General features: G+C 44.7%; 2 protein-coding genes across 2 annotated transcripts in view; both read left to right on the forward strand.

Annotated features, from left to right (window-relative positions):
- LOC126542027 (ATP-dependent RNA helicase DDX42-like) overlaps positions 1-13,260 on the forward strand; it is a 33,863-nt gene extending 20,603 nt beyond the window's left edge. The window contains exons 14-19 of the mRNA XM_050188993.2: positions 80-181; positions 2,975-3,076; positions 4,858-4,982; positions 8,798-8,914; positions 10,171-10,392; positions 12,582-13,260. Coding sequence (XP_050044950.1) covers positions 80-181; positions 2,975-3,076; positions 4,858-4,982; positions 8,798-8,914; positions 10,171-10,392; positions 12,582-12,926 — 1,013 coding nt within the window. The 3' untranslated portion in view covers positions 12,927-13,260. The remainder of the gene's footprint in view (positions 1-79; positions 182-2,974; positions 3,077-4,857; positions 4,983-8,797; positions 8,915-10,170; positions 10,393-12,581) is intronic.
- Positions 13,261-15,291: 2,031 nt separating this feature from the next.
- On the forward strand, positions 15,292-17,171 carry GatA (glutamyl-tRNA(Gln) amidotransferase subunit A, mitochondrial). Its single transcript, XM_050189009.3, has one exon. The coding sequence runs from the start codon at positions 15,364-15,366 to the stop codon at positions 16,897-16,899; it is 1,536 nt and encodes a 511-aa protein (XP_050044966.1). The 5' UTR covers positions 15,292-15,363; the 3' UTR covers positions 16,900-17,171.
- Positions 17,172-22,796: the final 5,625 nt, after the last annotated feature.

Raw genomic sequence — 22,796 nt, forward strand, 5'->3', positions numbered from 1 at the left:
TTGTGTGTCTGTGAGAATGTGAACAAGTTCCAGTGAACTGCTCCGAGAATACAAAAGCACTTTCTTTTCCATATTTCAGTGGGTCTTCTACATGGAGACATGGAACAAAATGACAGAACCAAGGTGATTGCTTCTTTCAAGAAAAAGGAGTTTCCTATTCTTGTGGCTACAGATGTTGCTGGTGAGTTGCAACATTCTACTTAAAGATGTTCTTATTGCTGTTGTTCTAATTAAGATGTTAAAAACAATTTTGGGGTGTGCAGTTTATTTCCCAGAACATTCCTGCATTGAACTTAGAAAAATTGAGCTGAGGATTCTGGAATTCCTTGCCATACCAGCTCTGTCACTTCAATATGTACTAGAGAGGATCTTTGTGTTTAATTTCCAAATAAAGCACTTTGAGCTAGTGATAAAATATACATAAGCTGCCAGATGCTTAGGGAGCTCTAAAAGAATGGCATATTATACCTGCTAAAGTAGTTCAGCTTGTTAGCTGTAATTTTTATCATCTGCTATGAGATTGCTAGTTTAATATACTTTAACATTTAATCATCCTCTGGAATACTTTCGTTTTGGCAACCTTCAACGTACAGGTATGGCACTCTAAGCTATCCTAAGACACATGTAATGAAACACTGTAATGGCACTTAATTAAAATATAATCAGCAGATATGTACTGTAGTCAGCATCGTTCGTACTGCTGGTAGATGAGAAATGTCTAGACTTTTGCTAATCATTGTCCTAGAATATTATATTAAATATTTATCAGTTTTAATTTCTGCAAGCTGTACCACCACAGAATCTTGTGACATCCTTAATTAATGAACAAGTATAGTAATAGCACATCTTCTCAAAGCCCTCTGCAGGGGCATATCTTGGAAGTAAGTTCCACTTGAATATAATAAATAAATAAATAGAATGACGTGATATTTAACACAGCCTATTTTTTCCAGTTACACATATGAAGTTCCACTTTTCAACATAGCTTCCACCATATTTTTTTAAGCATATCCTATAAGAGGTATGAGTACTTCGAGCCCCCAAATTGTAGAACAGTCCCACCCATGATAAAAGAAATGTAAAAGAAAAGAAGAAAGAAAGAAAAGAAAAGAAAAAACACAGAACCTTGGACCTCAACTTTATTTAAAGGACATTAAAGGCATTAAGTTAGCATGGGCTGTTAAAATACCATTCCGGAAACTTTGCAGCACTTGTTTCGTACAAAGAAAAGACTTATTTAAAAAGAGAATTGCATCTAAAGGGTCTGCATAACTTTCATGTTTCTGTTTTTTTAGTCTGAATATTTTGGGCATACCTTTAGTGCATTTCAAATCCACCGCGCCCAAGCGGAAAGTGGTGATGTTACATACGCCATCACTGTCCTTTACTGCCATCGACATTGGCATAGCCGGGGGGGGGGGGGGGAGTCGATTGCCCCCACCCCCCACTCCTGGTAGAAGCGAACCAGAAAATTGTCAAGCAAATATTTGGACAGCACCCGGAGGGAAAAGCAAGAAAAATCATTTAAGAAAAAGGTTAATGAAACAGAGAAAGTTCTGTGGGAAAATGGGGATGCAAACGAAATCAGCACTGGAAACATACATAATTCTAGGGGAAGCTCTTTGTTGTTTGAAGCCAGGACGGAAGTATTGCAGACTAAGACGTACCGACTCAAGTACCAAGGGATAGACACATTAGGCAGTGTGAGTGAAGAGGAGGAGGAAACAGATGAACACCTGATACCTTTCTGTAAATGGCTTTGCCCTACAGTTTGAAGCAATGGAGCTGATTTTTTGAGGGCATTAGGGCTTAGAGACAATGAAGGCGAAATAGACTTTAAGCAGGTAGAAATAATCAAACGAAGGCTATCTGATTGGTGTCTAACATCAAGGCAAGAGGGAAATTTCACCCTCCACTTATCCATCTATGCAGCCTTGAAGTCCATGCAGAAACATAAATATAGGAATGTTAGTGGCCGCCGCGCTGTTCAACAACCCTGTGAATGTTGAAAAATGTGGCAGTGACTTAAGAATTTTAAGAAGGAGAATGGGGTGATAGATACAAGGGGAGAGGGGGGTGTTGCACGCATAAAAGGCTACAAGGACGGAGTTGGCAGATAATTATGGACATAGGGAGAGCACCTCATCACTGCCCGATTGCTCAACAATAGACAGCCTTGGCCAGTTGCCTAGCTGAGGCTCACCTACCCCGTCACACACATGCTGCTTGCTACGGAGAGCTCCTCCTAACTTAGAACTGAGGTTAAACAGCGCGAAAAAGACAAGGACACAAGGAAACAAATACCACAGACAAACACTGACTGCCAACTGGAAGTTTATTTGAAATTCACCGGACATATATACGTTTTTCAGCATAGGCATGCGCACACCAGTCGCAAAAACATATGCAAATCAGCAACATTATAATCTTTCTTCCAAAAATGTTATTTCTTTTCCCGACAAGGCAAGAGAGGGAGTGCTCACACATTTATCTCCTTCCTTTCTAATGTGATAAGCCTCTACTATTTCCCTTTCCCTCTTACCTTTTCCTTTCCCTATGAATTTTGTCTTTTCAAATATGGGGGTGCAGTGACACTTGTTACAGTGTCCAGCTAAATGACTCCCATAGCCATTCTTTAGTCATTTAGTCGGACACTGTAACAAGTGTCACTGCACCCCCATATTTGAAAAGACAAAATTCATAGGGCTCCCACGTTGGCACCTCTGTGTCCAAAACGTACTTCCCTCTGTGTAAATACCCATATGCCTGTTCAGCACCATGGAAGCATCACTGCAAATAGAGCCAACCCCAAGTCTGCCTTTCTTTCTTGGTGAAGCTATTCTGCTGCGACTTAAACCAGGCCTGATGGCTGTTGGCCACCATGGTAGCTTCTCTCTTATAGGCATGGCAAACTGGTGCTAAATGCTGTTGGAAATGCATTTCTTCAAGGTGTTATTTCCTTCTACTTGTGCAGCACGTGGTCTGGACATCCCCCATGTGAAGACTGTGGTGAACTATGACATCGCTCGTGACATCGACACCCACACGCACAGAGTTGGCAGGACTGGCCGTGCAGGTAACAAAAAGCTTTTTTTTTTTTCCTCACAGCTTTGCAAGCTTTCTTTTGTTACTGTGCTGCATTTTGACCATCATTTTTCTTATACAGTTGTACATTGTACTAAGCATTAGTTGCAACTAAAGTGAGCTTAGAGAACTCTTAGGGAAAAGTTCTTATACCTGGTAGTATGTTTGCTTATATAATTTTAACTGCTCATTCATACGTGAGGAGACGGCCTTAATGCAATAGCATTATAGGCGGACCACATGCAATTTGTAGGTATCCGTCTGATGAAAAATATGGGCCAGTCTCAAAGGCAGTGCAGTCTAACACAGCGTCTCAAAATGCTAGCTGTCACAAGGGAAGAATCCGAGAAATTGGCACACGGCGCGTACGCTAGACATTTCAGAGTGACTTTGGCATGAAAGAAGCACATGTGCAATTGTGGCCTAATGGTTGGACCATTGGGCTGCTTTGTTGGAAGACAGGTTCAATCTCACTGTTGGTTATCCATTTCTACATAGCATTATACACGAACATGACCCAGTTATTTAAAAGAAAACCCGAGTTGTGTTGAGCACATGCAAGCCCCTCGCAGTGTGTATGAAATCACAAGTTTGTAAGAAATACAAGGTTTAGAAACGTCACTGATTAATTTGAGTGTGCAAGGTTGCTCGTGTTGCACACATATGTGCCTGTTGAGACATGACAACCATCACATTTCGGTTATCCTATCACATGCTTAGGGAGTTAGTCGAGCTAAGTCTTGATCTAAGTTTTTTTTTACAGCGAAGCTGTTTATGGCAAGGGTTCCGTGCATTTTTCATCTCCGTCAACAAATCTGCGAAAGCAAAAATTGTCATCATCAGCAGTATCTCGTGCCACTGCTCGTGTGTGTGTCATCGTCATCTTCTCCCGCAGCTGGCTCCGTTGCCACTTATGCTAGCATTCTCACACTGCCTCTGCCTCTGCAAAGGTGCTGACAACACTGGCCTACTTCCTGTCAGTGTGGTGATTCCGGTCTCAAATTCTTTGCCTCAATATATCGCTCACGCCTTCGTCGTCTTCTTCCACAGCTGACTCGGATGCAGCTCGTCATACTAGTGTTGCCATACTGCCCCTCCCTCTGCGAAGGTGTTGATGGCGCTGGCCCACTGCCAGGTGGTGCAGTGATTTCGGTCTTCGTTGTCAAATTCCTTGCCTCAATCCTATATCGCAAAATGAAAACACGAATGCAGGCACATAACAAATGTACTACTATAACACGAATGAATGCGCATGTATAAAAATGCACGTGTGTGCATATCTTTCGTCAAGATGACCACTGATCAAGACAATGAGTGTGTTTGTATCTTTGTTCAAAATTCTGTGTCACCTCTTTGTTGTGTTCTACGCAGCTTCGCTGGTCATCCACCTTCACAGAGTGGAATGGTTCACCATTCTTATTTCTTTCCCCCCCCCCTTTTTTTTCATATTTTCTTTTTTCATCAGCTCATGGAGTTGTCTCATGCAGAGTTGGTTTCTGAAGTTCTGTGACAAATTATATTTTGAACAATGTGCTAAATAGGGCACCAGTAAAACCCTGATCAGAAGTGCACTTCATGTTGTGTCATTGTTTTCTGCATGCATTTCAACTAGTGAGTTCATTTTTAATGTCTTGCTAATAGGTGTTCTGTTTAGTCTTGTGCTTCAGCATGTTTAAGTTTAGAAGAGCTTGTCACTACCAGAGCTATAGCTAAGCCGAAACTCCTGTCTAGATTTGCTGAGCACTGCTCATTGCATTGTCTTCTCTTTTCTAGGTGAAAAAGGGGTGGCATACACACTGATCATGGACAAGGAGAAGGAGTTTGCTGGCCACCTCGTGCGTAACTTGGAAGGGGCCAGCCAGCACGTACCTCAGCAGCTGATGGACCTTGCCATGCAGGTGAGAACAGACAACAGTGACAGCTTTTCACTCTTAGTAGTTGACTGTATTTGCAAGATGAACAGGCCCTCATTGTGGCTGCTGAAAACAAGCACCAAGAAAATTTGTACTGAGCACGTGAAAGTGAGAGGAACTACAAGCAGCAAACACATGCAGTTATTGTAAAAACCCGCATATTATATGGAATTTCATATAACACTGTAACGTTTCTGTGACGATGTAGAATGAGACCGTGGCACGAAGGTGAGTCAGAAAATTAACTTTCTATTGACCGAATGTGTGCCCACAAAAATAAGTTACACTCGACAGGACGATAGTGATAAACACATGTGTCAATCATCGAAATCTGATCTGCAGGTCAAGGTTGTCGGCTATTTATGCATGATGTGTAAAAAATTTCAGCGTAATCGCTGGTGCTCGCAGCCTTCCAGAATGTACAACACTGTTTGCGTCATGCATGCAGTCTGATTACACAAGGTCCGGCGATGGCTTAGACAACGGGTAGAATTGGCAACAGCAATCGAGAATGTTCCGGCACATGCACGTCTTGCACTGAGCGATAACTAATTAACATTTGTTAACCAGCGAAATACAGTCACCAGAAAAAGATAAGCAAGTATGCATATCAATACGAAGCAAGATTTGCAGATAGTGAAAAGCCCAAAAATGTTTCATCCGCATATAATACAAGTGAGACAAACTCAGCAAAAACATTTATTTACATTGGACTTCACGCTTCAGTAAGCATTGTCCTCAGTTGCACTGTCTTTAGACAGTTCTTTATCCAAGAGCCCTTCCCAGAGATAGCCATCTTCTGCGCCGTCTAGTGCATTCAAAATGCTGCACTTCTTAAAAGTGCAACACACAAGCTCCTCTGGGATGCTTGCCTATGCGTCCACAATCCACTTGCACAGTGTGGCTGGCGATGCCTGCTTCAACCGCTGAGGATAATGGCATTGTAGCCATGCAGCAATAACGAAACCATAACTTTGAGCTCAGTTCCTGGCTGACATGTTGGTTTGGATCCACAGATAGTACAAGGCAGAAACTTGGGACACTAATAATAGAAAATCCTCATATTATACTATGTGGATTTTTACAGTAACGTCATCTAGCCAGTGGTTGCAATTTTGTAACATGTCTCAGAGCTCCTGAATTGGAACAGGACTCTTAAGTGAGAGAAAGCCAGATGGGGGTGTCATGTGTTGTTATCCAACAAGAATTTGTCAGCGTATTAATTATGGGGTTTTAAGTGCCAAAACGACGATCTTATTACGAGGTACACAATAGTGAGGGACTGCAGAATAATTTTGACCACCCGGGGCTCTTTAACGTGCACCTGAATCTAAGTACAGAGGCAATTTTGCATTTTGCCCCCAGTGAAATGTGGCCGCCGTGGCTGGGATTTGATCCCGCGACCTCGTGTTTAGCAGAGCGAAACCATAGCCACTAAGTAACCCCTGACGGGTTGTCAGTGTATTACTATTTCTCTTATAAAACAACACCCTGCAGTCTTCAATGCTATTCTGCCCTTGCTTGAGTACAGCAGTTCATTTTTGTACTGTGCTGTAGAAAAGGGCATCCAGCTGCCAGAATCGTCCTGTGCACTACCTTTTGGGGAATTTTTATGCAGCAGCTTTTGAAGGGTGTCTCACCCACAAAAGTAAGTTTGATGTCACAGTGGGGGTACGTTGGCGTGCGTATCGATTCCTGGCGCGCATCTCGGCCGTGGCTGCGCGTGGCTGTAAGCGCGGCTGAGCACATACGCAGCCTTACACCCTGCTTTATAGGTAATCTGCTGTGTGTGCAAATAGCGGGTGTGCCGAGACGGTGTGGTACAATCAATTTAAGCTGTCTTACAGTGCACTTGGTATTGGAGGTTGCGTAACGTCGAGTTTCGTTAGCCCGTTTGAGGGGGAGGCAGACAAAGCATTAATTCCCCGCGGTGGCGGAGTGCACGCGAATGCGTGGCTGGATTCGCTTAATTTGTACTGCTGAGAAGATATCGTCAACGTACGTGGCATGAAACCATATCATTCATTGCTGACTCCAAAATTTATCAAGATCAATTGCTTTCTCGCTGAAATTAGCTTTTTGTGATTGCCCGATAATTCAGAAAATTTTTTGGCCCCTTCCTGTATAAGGAAAGTTGATTAGTGGCTGTACGTATTTGCATAAAATGTCAACTTTCAATAGAACGAAATTTCAATATAGCGAAGCAAATTGCCGATTTTACTGACTTCACTATAGCGAGGTTTAACTGTATTTCAGCTGCAGTTGGCACCTTCCGGGTCAAGAATTCCATAACCACACGTGCTTTCAAGCTGTCCATATTGGTTTTGTTGCTTGTATTAGTGCTAGTAAGATCCTGATGAGGGCTAGTTAGTTCATATTTAAAGCTGAGGTTGAACAGTGCGAATGAAACAGGGACGTGAGGAAACAAATATGGTATTTACTTGCATAATGATAGCACTTTTTCGTCAAAAAATTGACACAAATTCAAGGGTGCGATCATTACGTGAGTTAAATTTTCCACGAAAAGAAAAAAACAACTTTTTCATCCCCCATTTGCTGCGGGATGACAACAGGTCAGCAAACAGCTGGCTGCCGCTGTAACAGTGTGGGACACCAAAACGAGAATGGCAGCCGACGGAGCAAGCCAAACGCGCCGAACGCGATTTTTTTCTTTTCGTGAGTACATTGTGCACATTGAAACAGTTTCTTCCGTATCAGTAATGAATAATATAGTTAATATTGGCGGCAAGTCTGTGACAATAACTTAGCCATGTCCACTTTGAGGGGACAGAAACAGAGATGGGCACGCTTAGCTGCCAGTGACATAGAAACACATGGCGGGCATGCTGTGAAAACTGCGGCATTTGTCTTCACTACTATCCTAATACGGCACGTTTCCGCTAAGGGTGGGCGAATATCTTGGCTGTGTTACAAGCGTCGGCAGATCAGTCGGGTTCACTATTGTTGCCGCTCGCGATTTGTTGCGTGCCCACGAGTACAGACGAGAGGAACCGAAAGGCACCTTTTTCTGTTGTTGTTGTTGTTGTTGTTGTTGGCCACAACCATTATAAAGCCTACAAATAATAAAGGCAAGGCAAGTTTGATTGTAGCTTTGTTTTTCTTTTCATGGAAGAGTGGAAAGTGATGAAAGGAATGAAATGGGGCATCTGCTTAAGAATCTATTTGATGCGTGCAGACCGCTTGGCATGTCTTGAAGAGTCGTTCGCATAGCTTTTGACAGATAGCAAGCACTATCATAATTAGCTAGACTTGGCACACGACATATCACTGCGGCAAGTTTGGGGTGCGATCATTACGTGGGGAAGGGAAAAAATCAAATTTTGACGACAAAATTCAGGGGTGCAACCATTACGCGAGTGCGATCATTATGCAAGTAAATACGGTACCACAGACAAGCGCTGTATTAGCACCTACCAGAGGCTGGCACAATTATCCTGTGCACCACCAGTCCACTAAATATTGTGAAGTGATTTTTGAAGGGTGCCTCACACGTAAATCAAGGTTAGGCCGAGATCTGCAGTAGAGTCCTCATAAATTCAAATTAAAACAGTACTCAGGGTTTGTTTCCTTTTACTTCTGAACACCATCTTTCTCATTCGCTTGTTTACAGTTCACACCTTGTCAAATTTACGAACAAGTAGAAAGCCTGTCGTTACATCGTGAAATACTTTTAATGTTTGCATTAGGCTGTGAAGTACGAGTAGGAGTTATTCCTGAGCCATGACCATTATATGTACAAAGCAGTAATTTCTGGATTGGAATATTTTTCGTTTTTACAGAGTCAGTGGTTCAAGAAATCGCGCTTCAAACAAGGCAGTGGCAAGAAACTCAATGTGGGAGGCCATGGCCTTGGTTTCAGAACAAGGGAGCGGCCAGGCCTTGGCTGCGCCAACAGTGTGAGTGTGTTTGCTTCTCAGACAGAAGGCACCATGCCTCTGTAATGTGTGAAAATAGAGGATCAAAGTGTGACAATTTATTCCATCCTCTTCTGAAAAAGCATTGTGGCAGGCCTGCACATTACATTGGCCATTGTCTAACAGTGACCAAAGTGTTGGATGCCAAAGACATCCTGCCTCAAATTTCCAGACATGATATGCATAAGCTGTCCATGTTGAAAAGTGCTGCCATGATCAATGTTGCTGCTATGCAATTTTTATGCATGCCTTCACTTAATAATAAAGAGAGGTGGTTAATGACACAGTTCTCTTAACTCTGTCCATTTCATGTGGCTGCCAAGTTTAATGACTAACTCCACACCAAAATGTGTGGAGTTTTAACACTGTTCCTTTTTTTTTTTGCCACCTGTGGCTGTTAATCTCCTAAAATTGAATGTGGTTGAAATGGTAAATTCATAAAGCAATTTGAAAGCATCCTGCAGTGAAGTTGCACAGGGATAAGAACTTGACCGACACTATAAGCTGCTTCTTAAACTACTCTGAAATTGCTTGTCTTCTAGACATCACTCAAAGGTAGCAAACTGCAAGTCTTTACTTGGGTGAGCACACATTAGTTGTCTCTGCGCTACCAGGTTTCCCAGCAGTAGTCACACGTGACCTGTGCAGTGTAGATTGCTGTATTGTGTGATACAGTGAAACCTCGTTAAACCGTAGTTGACCGGAGCTCAGAAAAAGTATGTACTGTACTAAACGGTAGTACTGCTTAACAGAAATAGCAGGAGATCGCCGACGTACCTGTCTAAAACAGAACTCAGAGAGAGCGCGATGAAAGGGCAAAAACGTGCAGGATTTATTCACTTCATGCCACAAAAGTCTTATTTTTGTTTGATGCTACGGTGGCCTTGCAGCGACAACAGCGGCCTCGAACTTACTGAAGCTGCGAGCCAGCTTTTCAGCTAGTCCTCTCTTCTCGGCAAACTCTTGCATGGCAGATTCTTCATTGGCATTGCATATTTGTGCATGGGCGCGGTAGCGCTGCAGAAGTCGTAGGGTGCCTTTTTCGTAGGGCGCAATGCTTCCTGCAAGATGCCTCGAACGCCAATGACAACATTTTTTGCCGGCAGATTCCTAACGATTTGTTTGGGAATGAATTAATCATGGAATAATACGCAGAAATATAATTTTGTTTGCTAAGCTATCCATGTAAAACTGTCGACTTTTTTTAGACATTTTCTGTTTCCTGCCTATCTGAACAGAGTGGTGGACTCCAGAGGCAGGCTCCTGCAGCTGGACCCATGTCTGGGCTGGGCAGCTATACCGCAAGTGTGCTCTCAGGACCGAGGTTTGTGGCTGCTTCAGGAAACAAGACTTCCTCTGACATTAGTGCCAGCAGTAACGTGACCTCATCCACCTCCATGCCTCGCCACGGGGCCGGTCCTCAGACAGATAGGCTGTCCTCCATGCGGGCAGCTTTCCAGGTAAGCATCTTTTCTTTCTCCTAAATTTTTGCACAACAACCAACTTTGCTTTTACTACAGGTCAATAAAATAGATTGTATCACATATGGCAGGCATTTCGAAATCATGAATGGGAACTTACTACTGTCATTAAAAACAAAGGTGTACAATCATTGCATTCACCGGTACAGTAAAACTTCATTAATCTAGAAAATTGGGTAATGTGGACCCGTCGCCTGGTCCCAGCAGGCCATATGCATTATTTCATGCAATCAAATTCTTGTTAATTCAGATGTATTTGGCCGTGCGTCACTTAATTTGGACAACCCTTGAAGTTCGACAAGCAGCACAAATGTGCGATGCAATGCAGCAATAACGGTGCTAGCACACAACCGAAACGAAGCGATGGAGTCCACATTGCCATAGTGATCAGCTAAAATTGGATGTGAATGACAGCAATACTAGAAAGCTTTCTTTCTCTTTGTGTGTTTGAAGCCTTTATTGTTCCGTTTAATGTTGTGCATAACACTGCGTTGGCCGTGAACCTTATAACTGCTTATTCGTCATCTATGATCGCGTCAGTAGCCACCACAGTTTTGTCCGCAACGGTTGTGCCAAACAGTAGTTTTGTTTTGACTCGGTGCGTGCATGGGCCGCGTTGCCTTCAGAACTGCGTAATCTCCATTCATGATTGCGTTCATAGTGACCGTGGTTTTGTCCGCAATTGTTGCAGCAACAGTAGTTTCGTTTTGACTCGGTGCAAAATTGTCCCCGATGAAGAGCACCAGCTACATCTCGATGGACAGACAATCTGTTGGCAACCAGCCCACTGGCAAATAAATAATTGTGATGTGCACACAGTTGTGAAAAGCGCGTCTCATGTGAAGACGTGCGCCACAGCCTCGCTGCAAAGGAAGCCGCGAGGCCTTCGCCACTGGCAGTGCTAATCAGTCATGAGATGACGAGAATTGCAGCTTCCGCACTGCTTTTGTGCAAAATAGAAACGGGATTTGCTGATTCATTCAGTAAATGAAAGTGTGTTGATGTAATCGTTTGTTTATTGTTTCCGTCATAACCACAATAATTCGACATTCGCTTAATTCTGAAATCTTTTTTTTGGTCTCATGAAATCCGAATTAACAAGGTTTGTACTCTGCTAACATATGGGGCAGAAACTTGGAGGTTAACAATGAAGCTTGAGAACAAGTTAAGGACGGCTCAAAGAGCGATGGAACAAATAATGTTAGGCATAACGTGAAGAGACAGGAAGAGAGCGATATGGGTCAGAGAGCAAACAGGTGTAGTCTATATTTTACATGACGTTAAGAAGGAAGAATGGAGCTGGGAAGGCTGTCTAATGTGTAGGGCAGATAACTGGTGGACCATTAATGTTACAGATTAGGTGTCAAGGGAAGGGAAGCACGGTCAAGGATGGCAGAAAATTAGGTGGGGTGATGAAATTGGAAAAGGTGGTAGCATGATAAAGCGTGCAGTGGTGGTGGGGGAATGGTTGCAGTTGAGCCTGTGGCTCCTCCTCTAGCCAAGCCATGGCTGCGCGTGGCTGTCAGCACTGCATCTAGGAATCCATCCCCAAATGACTTTCTTCATTGTCTTTTTGCAGACATCTCATTTATTAAATAGGATGAATTATTTGGTACATTTTACTGCAATGTTCTCAAAGCAGTCAAGCCAGCTGAACCGTGTGTAAGGAATGCATGTGTAACCAATTCTTACTGACATACTCTACTGCAGTGTTCTTTTGGCTCTTTTAAACCAAACAACCCAAGACATTCTGGTACAATACAGAATGTTGTGCACCCAGTTGTGGCTGCAGGTATTTCATTTCAATAAATACAAGATTAATATTGGAACTGTCACATTTTAATAAATCTTTAGATGGCATTAATTATGGAGCAATGTTTATGTCAGTTGTAATAAACTTTCTAGCTGTCTGCAAAATTTGTGTTGCTCTAGCTACAATGGTTACTGCATGGGCCTTGTATTTCTCATTTAAATGTATATGCAAGATTCCTAATGAAGCAAAGCGTATAACTAAAATTTTGTTGTTTCAAATAGCTTACCATACAAGCATTTGCCTTTATTTTCGTTTTTGTTGTAAAATCCAGAAATGTCACGGTTTCCTACATACAGCTATGTCTTGACTCGCAACACATTGCATGCAGTGACCTTCTGTGCATTGTATTTTACAGGCTCAGTACAAGTCTCAGTTCACAGCAGCTACAGACACTTCGTGGAAGCTCGGACTGCCACGTTCACCACCCCGTCGACCACCTTCACCACCACGCCACACACCGTTCACTCCTCCTGTTCCATTTGCTGTACCTTCACCAGTGCATTTCACGTCACCAGCCTCCAAGACCGAGGCACATCGAGATTCACAAGGGAATGACTCCAACACTCGTCCTCATTCTCAGGACAGTTTGAGCCAGCCTAGATCTTTTGGCACTGACTCTGTGCAGCAACAAGGACAGCAGCCGAGTAGCACATCTAAAGAGGAAAGGCGGAAGAACAGAAAGTCACGCTGGGATTGTTAGGCCGAGACCTTTCTTTCTTTTTTTTCAGTGGTGTGATATACTTCAAAGACCATTTTAAATAGCCTACCATACATATTCCTTGATATACTGTGCATGCATGCTTGATACGGAAAGCCAGAAAAGGAGAAGACGAGGACTGCACCGCCATTATGGCTTCGCTCATCGGTGTGGCAGAGCTTGGTTCTAATCATGTCACATTTCTAATGTCATATAATATTTAGCGACACGCTATGTTTCATGAACTTCACATTGCCTTCTTCTTTTGTTTGTAGATTTACTCATTGTGCATTCATCAGTTGTTGCTATACCCCAAAAATAAACATTTAAAATATCATGCAGTTTGCAGTCTGACTTCATAGTAACTACATTGCTGCACGATCATTGCAGCAAGACTGTGAACAGTCTGGTCCTGTCAGTATCTACTTTCAATAAAGTTTTCCAACTTCCAATGAACTTCTAAAGCATAAGTCACTGGCAATCTGCCGGCTGCAATGACCAACGCCAAAGTTGGAGTGACCGGCGATTCGCCAGCCACTCAATGCATGACTGGCTTCTGGCTATATTTAATAGGTAGCACCACATTGCAGGTTATTTTGTAGTTGTTTTGGGTTTCTTACACTAGATGGACATATTTGTCTACACTTTCAACAGGAGTTTGTAAAAAGATGGAAAGCTTCCTGCTCACCAGACTGCTCTGTTGTAGCCATTGCAAGCAGAGTATGAGGCTAAAAAAAAAAGCGTACAGGCTTCCGAGCGAGCTCATTTTTTTCAGCACATACCACCGAAAACTGTTAAGAAGAACCATTCGACGCAGTGCTTGAGTTTTGAGGGCCACGTTTGAAAGTCCAAGGGGAGTTCAGAGTGCAGAAATGCAAAAGTACACTCTGCGTTCCTGCATATTTGAACCTTTTCTCTTCTAGTTTTGTTTTGTTTTATGCATCTGATGTGGAAGGTTTTTGCAAACAAAATAAATCGGATAATTTGTATATACGATGTCTGTAGCAGATCTTGGAGTAATTTTCCTACAAGGAACACGCTCAACAAAGCAAGAAAATGTGCCGTGGAACACCAGGTGCGGTGGAGCGCTGAACGGGCAGAAGTGAAGGGGATAACAGCGCATGCCCCTACATATCCAGGTTCAAGGTGCTGGTACAAAGTATATTGAATGAAGGTGGCTCAGCTGTTTAATTTCATTTGGTCATCCCCTTTAAACTTATATTAAAACTCGGTTGTTGCAGTTTATTACCTCAATTTAACAAACTTGCACTTGCAGCTAAAAGCTTTCAAATGCATCAAATTGAGGTTGCGATTTTGTTGTTTTGCTTTATGAAATGCTGTAGTAATAACACCAGATCAGACAGTGTTTCTTGAATGCAGAAACACACTGTTTGCTGGCACATACACATTATGTACCAGCATGACACATTCCCGTGGAAACTATGGAGCTCTGGACTAACGGCGCCTTCCGCACAAGCAGAAAGACACCTGCTTGTCCCTTTTTTTTTTTTTTTTAATGTTTCTACACCTCCTTCTTTTGTAACTGTTAAAGGGAGTAGGGTAGGGAGATGGGTAAAAAAAAAAAAATTTTTTGAATGTATATGGGTTGAGGGTCATTCATCGAGGATCACGCCGTTGAACTTGTAGAGGTTTAAGGTCAAAGCTGGTTCATCAGTGATGGTATTAACTGTGTAATAACTAATGCAGTCTGCGTAATAACTATGGTCGGTGGATAAGTAGTGCAACTGTCGCGCTGCGAAAACACGACAGCCTGAGCCTTGAGCGACCACTTTCACAAGATTTCACGTGACTCATGTTATCCCTGAAAGTGATTGCTCAAGAACATCATCCCTGCTGACATTCCCTCAAGTTCACCCATAATGTTTTACGATGCCCATGCGACTCTTCTTTTAATCAGATGAGCATGTTTAAGGCGAAATGACCTCTTGTCCAAATCATGGCCGCGATTTTGTAACGAGTCCTTCCATTCGATTATATGCCACTCTTACTTGCTGCAGTCCACGGACGGCTGATCCCATTGATAACACGGACAGTGTTGATCTGACCGGCTATATCACCACTGACAAAGCGCGAAAACGAATGGCATAGAAAAATGCATCGCTACGTCATTATGGCCATGGCTATCAGCACGCTTCATAATTGTTTCCATCGGTTGTTTCTATATTATGTTGTGATGAAGGTTTTGTAGTGATAAGCTTATTTAGGCACGTTATTGCCACAAACTTGCGCCACAGATTTACCCTTCGTGCCATTCGAAAAACAATTGCGGTTTCGGTTTCAGTTTAATTTTTGTTCAGCCCTCTAGTGGCGTTTGTTGTTTGAAAGGAAATAGGTGGCGCGAGCGCTGAATTCAACATCCGTTGCTGCACATGGCAGGATACAGCAAAGCGCACTTTCGCTTGTTGGTTGTGCGTTTATAATGCTTTCCCTAACTATTAGAGAGCTTGCCGCGCATTTTAGGAGCAAAAAATATTCACCGTTGGAAGTATGTTCGGCCTGTCTAAAAGATATCAAAGCAACCAGCTATCTGAACGCCTTTGTAACGGTGTTACCTGAGAATGCCCAAGAGCAAGCAAAGGAGAGCCACGAACGGTTGGCCAAGAATGCACCGTTAGGGCCCTTGGATGGCGTTCCAATTGCTGTGAAAGACAACTTCTGCATATCTGGTGTAAGGACAACATGTGGATCGCGAATGCTCGCCAATTTTCACCCACCTTACACTGCGACTGTCGTCGAGCGTCTTCGAAAACAAGGCGCGGTCATCCTTGGCAAGACGAACATGGACGAGTTTGGAATGGGCTCCGGTGCCACTGATTCCACTTTTGGACCGACTAGGAATCCGTGGAAGTACCTGGGTAAGAACGCGTTGGATGAGTGGTATATTGCTGGGGGCAGTTCGGGCGGCAGTGCCGTCTCTGTGGCGGCGGGTTCTGCTTTTGCTGCTTTGGGCTCTGACACTGGTGGTTCCACGCGCAACCCAGCGTCACGGTGCGGCGTTATCGGACTGAAACCCACGTATGGAGCACTTTCTCGGCATGGACTCATCCCGCTAACTAACTCCATGGACGTCCCCGGCATATTAACGAAAACAGTCGACGATGCCGCCTTGTTGTTTAATGTTATGGCTGGCGTCGACGAAAACGACTCCACTTGTGTGCATCTTCCAGAGCACGCGCGGAATCTAGAGTTGGACGACGAGCCATCGCTTTCCGGCGTCCGAGTTGGCGTTCCAAGGGAGTACCACTGTCCCGGCATGGCGCCCGAAGTAGTAGATACTTGGCGCTACGTGGCCGATAAATTGGATTCTCTAGGCGCCGTTGTATCCTCGGTGTCTTTACCGCACTCTCAGTATTCAACAGAGTGTTATTCGGTGCTCAACTGTTGCGAGGTGGCATCGAACTTCGCTCGTTACGACGGTCTCGAGTACGGGCACCGCGCCGACATCGACTCTTCAACGGAAGCCCTGTACGCATCCTCGAGACACGAAGGATTTAATGAAGTCGTTCGAGGCCGAATACTGGCTGGAAACTTTTTCCTGCTGCGCAGAAACTACGACAAGTACTTTATGAAAGCTCTGCAAGTGCGTCGCTTGATATGCGATGACTTCAAGAGGGTGTTCGAATCTGGTGTTCAACTAATTTTAACGCCAGTAACTCTCACCGAAGCGCCTAAGTATTCAGGCTGGGCACTTAAGGACAACAGGGAGAGAGTTTCTGTTGAAGACTTTTGCACACAACCAGTCAACATGGCTGGGCTTCCTGCAGTCAGCCTGCCCTGTTGCCTCTCACATAATGGTCTCCCACTGAGCCTGCAGCTCATTGCTCCCAGGTTTGCAGAACGGGACCTGCTGTCTGCTGCTAAGAGACTGGAGCTAGAGCTTCAGTTTCCCCGGCTCGACTTGCACCTCCACGGATGCAGCCAGAGTAGGAATGCTGCATCTGGATCAGTTATATAATTCAGTTCCTCTCCTATGTAATTATATTCAATGAATCTTAGAAAAAAGATTCCATGAGCAATCATGGGCCCACCAATGAAGTTCCAATCATCAATTCTTGCTTGCTATTCTCTCCTGTATCATACATTTTTTAATGTTGTATGGTGCACAATAGCCGTTTGCAAATTGAATGTAAGGGGATGTTTCCTCTTTTTGGCAATTTGTGGAGCTTTACGAAAAGATTCAAGCACACTCCAGTTACTTTAGAAAATATACATGTGGATTGGTTCACACTTGTGAGTTGTGTCAAGATTACTTAATTAGAAAAAAGCTGACATTTAGGCTCATCTTCGTGATAGGTTGTATTGTTGCTATTAACTCCTACGGCAACACAGCTTTTGATTTCAAATGCATATGAGCAGGACAGCACCGTTATACATGCAACTTAGCACCAATGTTGTCACATGCAGTATGATATGGCAGCATCATCATACTTGTGTACATGGATTCCTGTAGGACAGGTTGCACTCTGATTACACGTCATAACTGCTTTTGAAAATTGGCCACTTCCACCTCTACGTACACTTTCCTTTTAATACATTCTTGAACTACACAAGTTGTATCCATGATAGATGGGCTATGCAGTGTGACAAACGTAACACGGCAGTGGGTTTCCTAGAGACTGTTGCCTTAGTCTAATTGTCTGGCATAACAGAACCAAGTCTTCACAGTTTAGCTTCATGACCCAAAATGCAAAATATTGTAGCTTTTTTGTTCACTGCAGTACATGTGTTCCTCTAGTACTTGTACATTAACCCATTGGCTTCCATAGCTGTCGAATTGCCGGGCATAATGAGAATTGGGGCCATACTGCCAAAGCCGGCGATTTGCCGAGTGGGTGGCATTGTTGGTTTAAGGAGCCATTCATAGATAGGGGGACGGGGCAGTGTGACAAACGTAACACTGCAGTGGGTTTCCTAGAGACTGTTGCCCTGGTCTAATTGTCTGGCATAACAGAACCAAGTCTTCACAGTTTAGCTTCATGACCCAAAATGCAAAATATTGTAGCTTTTTTGTTCACTGCAGTACATGTGTTCCTCTAGTACTTGTACATTAACCCATTGGCTTCCATAGCTGTCGAATTGCCGGGCATAATGAGAATTGGGGCCATACTGCCAAAGCCGGCGATTTGCCGAGTGGGTGGCATTGTTGGTTTAAGGAGCCATTCATAGATAGGGGGACGGGGCAGCTAGCATAAGGTGAACTAATTTAGAATTGTCGTCGATAAATGCAACTTGGTCTTCACTTCAAGGAGGTTAGATTTTTCAATTATTTTTAGCTTATATTTGTGGAAGGTTTGTGCATGTGCAGCACGTGTTCTGTCACATTTATGCCCCGAAGCAGCGTAGTGGGCACATTTTCCACATCCTATTCCACTGGATCCACCATGGCAGTGCAAAAAGCAGGGTCAAAAAAAAGGGGACAAGTGAGAATGTCAAAAGTGCAGTGCTGCTCCCCACATGCCCAAGTGTTCCAAGCTTTTCCACTCGCAAATAAATCTGCAAATGGCAGTTAGGTTTCTGAACTGAAAACTGCTGCATTCTATTGTAAACGAAACATTTATTTGCATTTTTGCAGCGTTAATTAGTTTAGTGTATTACGTAACAAGCACGACAATGGAAATTCACCTGGTGTCATGCTCGTTAAGGAAAGCAGAAGCCGATAAGCGTCAGCCCCTCTTTGCGCCCTCGAAGGTGCTTTGCCTTTTCTTGCAGTGCTGGCATGCATGCGCATGCGACAGAGAGAGATAGTGTGTGTGTGTGTGTGTGTGTGTGTTAGAAAATAACCGTCTTGTTAACATGCTGCCAGGAGGCGGGCATCACTGGCAATGGGTTTTAGCAACGGAGACACTCTCTCCCTCTGCCTCTTGTAGCGTACCCAAGAGGTCCCATACCGGAGTGGCGAGACGTTGGGGTCCGCCTCCTTTTTTTTGCGGCGTTGCGCCTTCCACAAATGGATTATTAGTTATGGCGAGTGATATAACACACACTGTGAAGAGGCATTTGTGCGTGTGACCGTGGCTATCTGGCTGGGAATGGTCTTCCATGAGAGGGAAGGCACGCTGCGTTTCGTTTGAAATTTCAGCTGTTTCAGCTTTATTAATGCGATGGCGTTAAAGGGCAACTCCGGCATTTTTTTAACTATATTAGGATATTGTCATTTTCAAATTACATTGACAGTCCTGTCACCGGTATGGTGGTTCAACTTGCTAAGAAATTCATCAATATGCTTTAATAACCAATAAATGAGATACCAAAACCAGGTAGCTGCTTCGTGTGAAGTCACAATGAGTTGATGACGTCAGATGCCACACTACTGTGATGTAAATGTGCAGAATGCGTGGTAAACACTCGGGACACATAGTGCTCACGCGGAAGAAGTGAAGCTCATGTCTCCTGACAACACGGGGAGCTTTTACAGATCTTCCGAACTAGACAGTGGCGATTTCAGTGACAGTGGCGGTGTAGTCTCTGACTTCACAAACACAGCAGGTTGGTCAGTAGAAAGTCATGTCGAGAACGCAACTAATCTTTAAAATTCAATCTCAGGAAAACTAAATGACTTGCAGCCATATTGTTCAGCACATATAATCGGAGTGCAAAAGAGAACAATATTCAATATTTTGTTGCAATAGCAATTGTATCGACACTCCAGTCGCACTCTGCCGTCGGCGTCGCCGTGATGTTTCGAATGAGTGAAAGCGTGTGAGGGTGAGCCAACGAACACGGTTCCGTCTCGCGTGCGAGAGCGAGGAACACGGCCTGGATGCGTGCCCGCACCTGTCGCGCGTGAGGCAGGGGGTTCTGGCGAGTGAGGAGGGGGCGTTCTCCGGCGGCTGCTAGGGTGCCTCGATGTCCTCCTCGCCCGCCGCTCCGTACAGAGCGGAGACAACCGCGGCGTCTACTACGGCGTTTGCCACGCGAATCGCGGGCGCCGCAGGGACGCGTTGTCGGCGCTCGTGTGTCTTGAAAGCTATCTATGACGTGGCCAAAGTGCGCGTAGTGCCGGTAGCTTCGTATGCGCTGTGTTTTCGACGTTTCGTTCGCGTTGAAGCGAGGGATGCATGAAGGTCAATTCGCTTGCTGCTGCCGCGATTCCTCACTCCAGGATTTTGACAGCGAGTTTCCGCGCTCATCAAGCGAGATATGTTTATCTGTGCGCGCCTGACACCGTGCTAGTTACTTTAGTTAAAGCACGTTGGTGGGCTAGTGGGTTTGAATACGTGATAGAATCTGTAAGCGCGACTGAACAAGGACGTAGAAGCAGACACACAAAGACAGCGCTCTCTCCGTGTGTCTGTTTCCTTTTTTTTTTTCTCTATGCTGTTTCTTTCTACGTACTCGTCGAGTCACGCTTACATATTCTATCATTGTTAATTTAGTACACGAATGTTTACAAGTTTATACGGCCGATAAAACTACTATCCCTACTTCGTACAGCTATCTACTAATTTGCTATTGCAATTGGTTGTTCGCCTTTCGGGCGGAACTGCGATTTTTTTAAAAATTAAGATCAGTGGACATAGAAAAGGCGCCTGGGTGGACCCATAAGAGCCCCGTGTCGTAGCAAATCTGGCGTCGGCAGTGGTGACGTTGTCCGTATGAGAGAAACCTCCGCGAACCACGCATCCCGATCCACTCAGGCCCTCCGCGTGATGTGTAGGCGTTGCTAAATAATTTAATTTCCTGAAATAAGATGCGTTAGAAAATTCGTAAAGTACGACTTACAACCTCCAGACATGATAGCGTCGGATTGAAATTTGAATATACGAGAAAACATAATTCTGTTGTGCGGGAAGTCAAACACAACCCCATTTTCGAGCTGCTGTTTGAGGTCTTTTAAGAGCAGCGCGCGCTTTTCCATATTGTTTTTTCATCCGAGAAGAAAGCGCGCCATTTTCTCCCGCGCCATTTTCGATGCAATGAATAAATACGCGCCGTAGTGTGCGGTTTATATGGTGGCGGTAGCTTTCGTCGTGAGCGCGCCGTTAAGAACAGCGCGCTTCCTTGGCATTGTTTGTACTCTTCGTGATGGGTTGCTGTGCCTGTGGTAGCTGTAATCGCTTCAATGAAGGAAGAAAGGCGTTTTACGCTGCCGTCCGGCAAGCATGACGTGTAGCGAAGAAAGATACGGATGCATCGGATCGGTCGCGCAAACTTCGACGGGCCGCCATCCGCGCGCCTTTGTGAGGTAAGTAGGTTTCTAAATAACAGTGGTATTCGAGGTATTCATTCCCAAGCTATCACACCGCGCGGTGCTACCGCGGATGTGCGCTCCTTCGTAGGGCACCATGTCGACGGAGTTATTCTTCCTTGAGTAGCAGTGCGCACTTCTTTTTAATGCGTAAGCATTGTTTGGCGAATACCAGATGAAAATTTGTCCGTCACGCGAAAAGTGTAATGCCTTGCATCTGCACAAAAATGCGCAATTTGCGAAGTTAAGACATTTGATCGTTGTAGTAGTGTAAATGTAGATAATTGGCAGCTTTAAAGTTATATGGAACAATTTTAATAAAAAATGAAAATGATCGGATAGAATGCCCATAGGATACATAAGGCTCCGTCGAAAATGTATAGGGAAGCTAAGAGTAGGGGGGGGGGGGGGGGGGGTCAACTTGAATTTTGGGAGTATGCTTGTGATGTTATTGGGTGCCGGATCACTCCAGAAGAAGGGAGAAGCAGCACGCGGAAGCACAAACACCCATCAGACTTGTATTGACGCACTTAACACAGAAAACGGCCCACACACGTGACAGTTCCCCAAAATACCTCATAGACGACATGCAGCTATATCTATGTATCGGTCAATTATAATTGGCCTACAGTTCAGGCGGAAGCGCGTGTCGCCGTGTCGGAGACCTCGTGGAACCGATTTCGGCCAGCGTGGTCGGACAGCCGGGTCGGACAACAGGGTCGGACCGCCTCGCGGGGCTCAGGTGGCCCTGCGCAACAGTCGATATACGGGAGCCTCCGCGTTCCCGGTTTCCCTCCGGCGGGGTTTGAGCTCGGGAGCCCACGGCCGCAGTCACCGGGTCGCGTCCACAGCTGGCGGGGTAGCCCTGTGGCCGCTCACCCGAACGCTCGATCACCCCAGTTCAGGACTGCCAGTCCTTCTGAAACAGTTGCCCAGCGGAAGAGCGGGGCGAGGTAACTTCTCAGCGGGCGACAACGTTTACTCGGGTGTGGCGTAGTGGCGCGGGCGGCGATAGCTCCTATGGGCCAGACGCCTAGCGAGGAAGCTCTTTGCCGTCGAACACCGAACCTCGCGCACTGCTCCCGCCGCGGGGCCCCGGGCCACACTCTCTCGCGCCACCCTTTTTGAGGCGCCATTGCCGACGCTCCCAAATCGGTGTCGATGATGATGATGGTCCTCTTCGCCACCGCACGGCGCACTGTCTTCATATGTTTATGCTTCCAACTCCCGCGTACCATATATTATCATAATGCTTACGCATACTTATCGCGAATTCGGCAAATCGCACCGGCGTGCCCCAATGCGCCGTTTCATCCAATCGTCGTTGCCCCAGGGCGCCCTGGTGCGATCTGGTGCGATCTGCATGCTTTTTGATATAAAAAAAGGAGGCATACTCAGACTAAAATTTGCGCCTTTAAGCACGTGTGTTTAAAAAGAAGTACAGCGGCATTTAAACTGTTGGTATAGTCAAGAAACAAACCAGACTTGCACACGATAAAACTTCGCAAAAAGAAAAAAAATGGTGTTCCAGCTTTGAAAATTCTGTGGGAAACGCTGCTCATTCGATGAAAATTTACGATATACTTATTGAGTTTTTTCATTAATGTTTGTCCACGACGAATCGTTTTCGGGGCGTATGATGTTTAATCCATGTAGGACGCTTC

This window comes from Dermacentor andersoni, chromosome 2 (assembly GCF_023375885.2).
Source record: "Dermacentor andersoni chromosome 2, qqDerAnde1_hic_scaffold, whole genome shotgun sequence".
In the NCBI taxonomy this organism is placed as follows: domain Eukaryota; kingdom Metazoa; phylum Arthropoda; class Arachnida; order Ixodida; family Ixodidae; genus Dermacentor; species Dermacentor andersoni.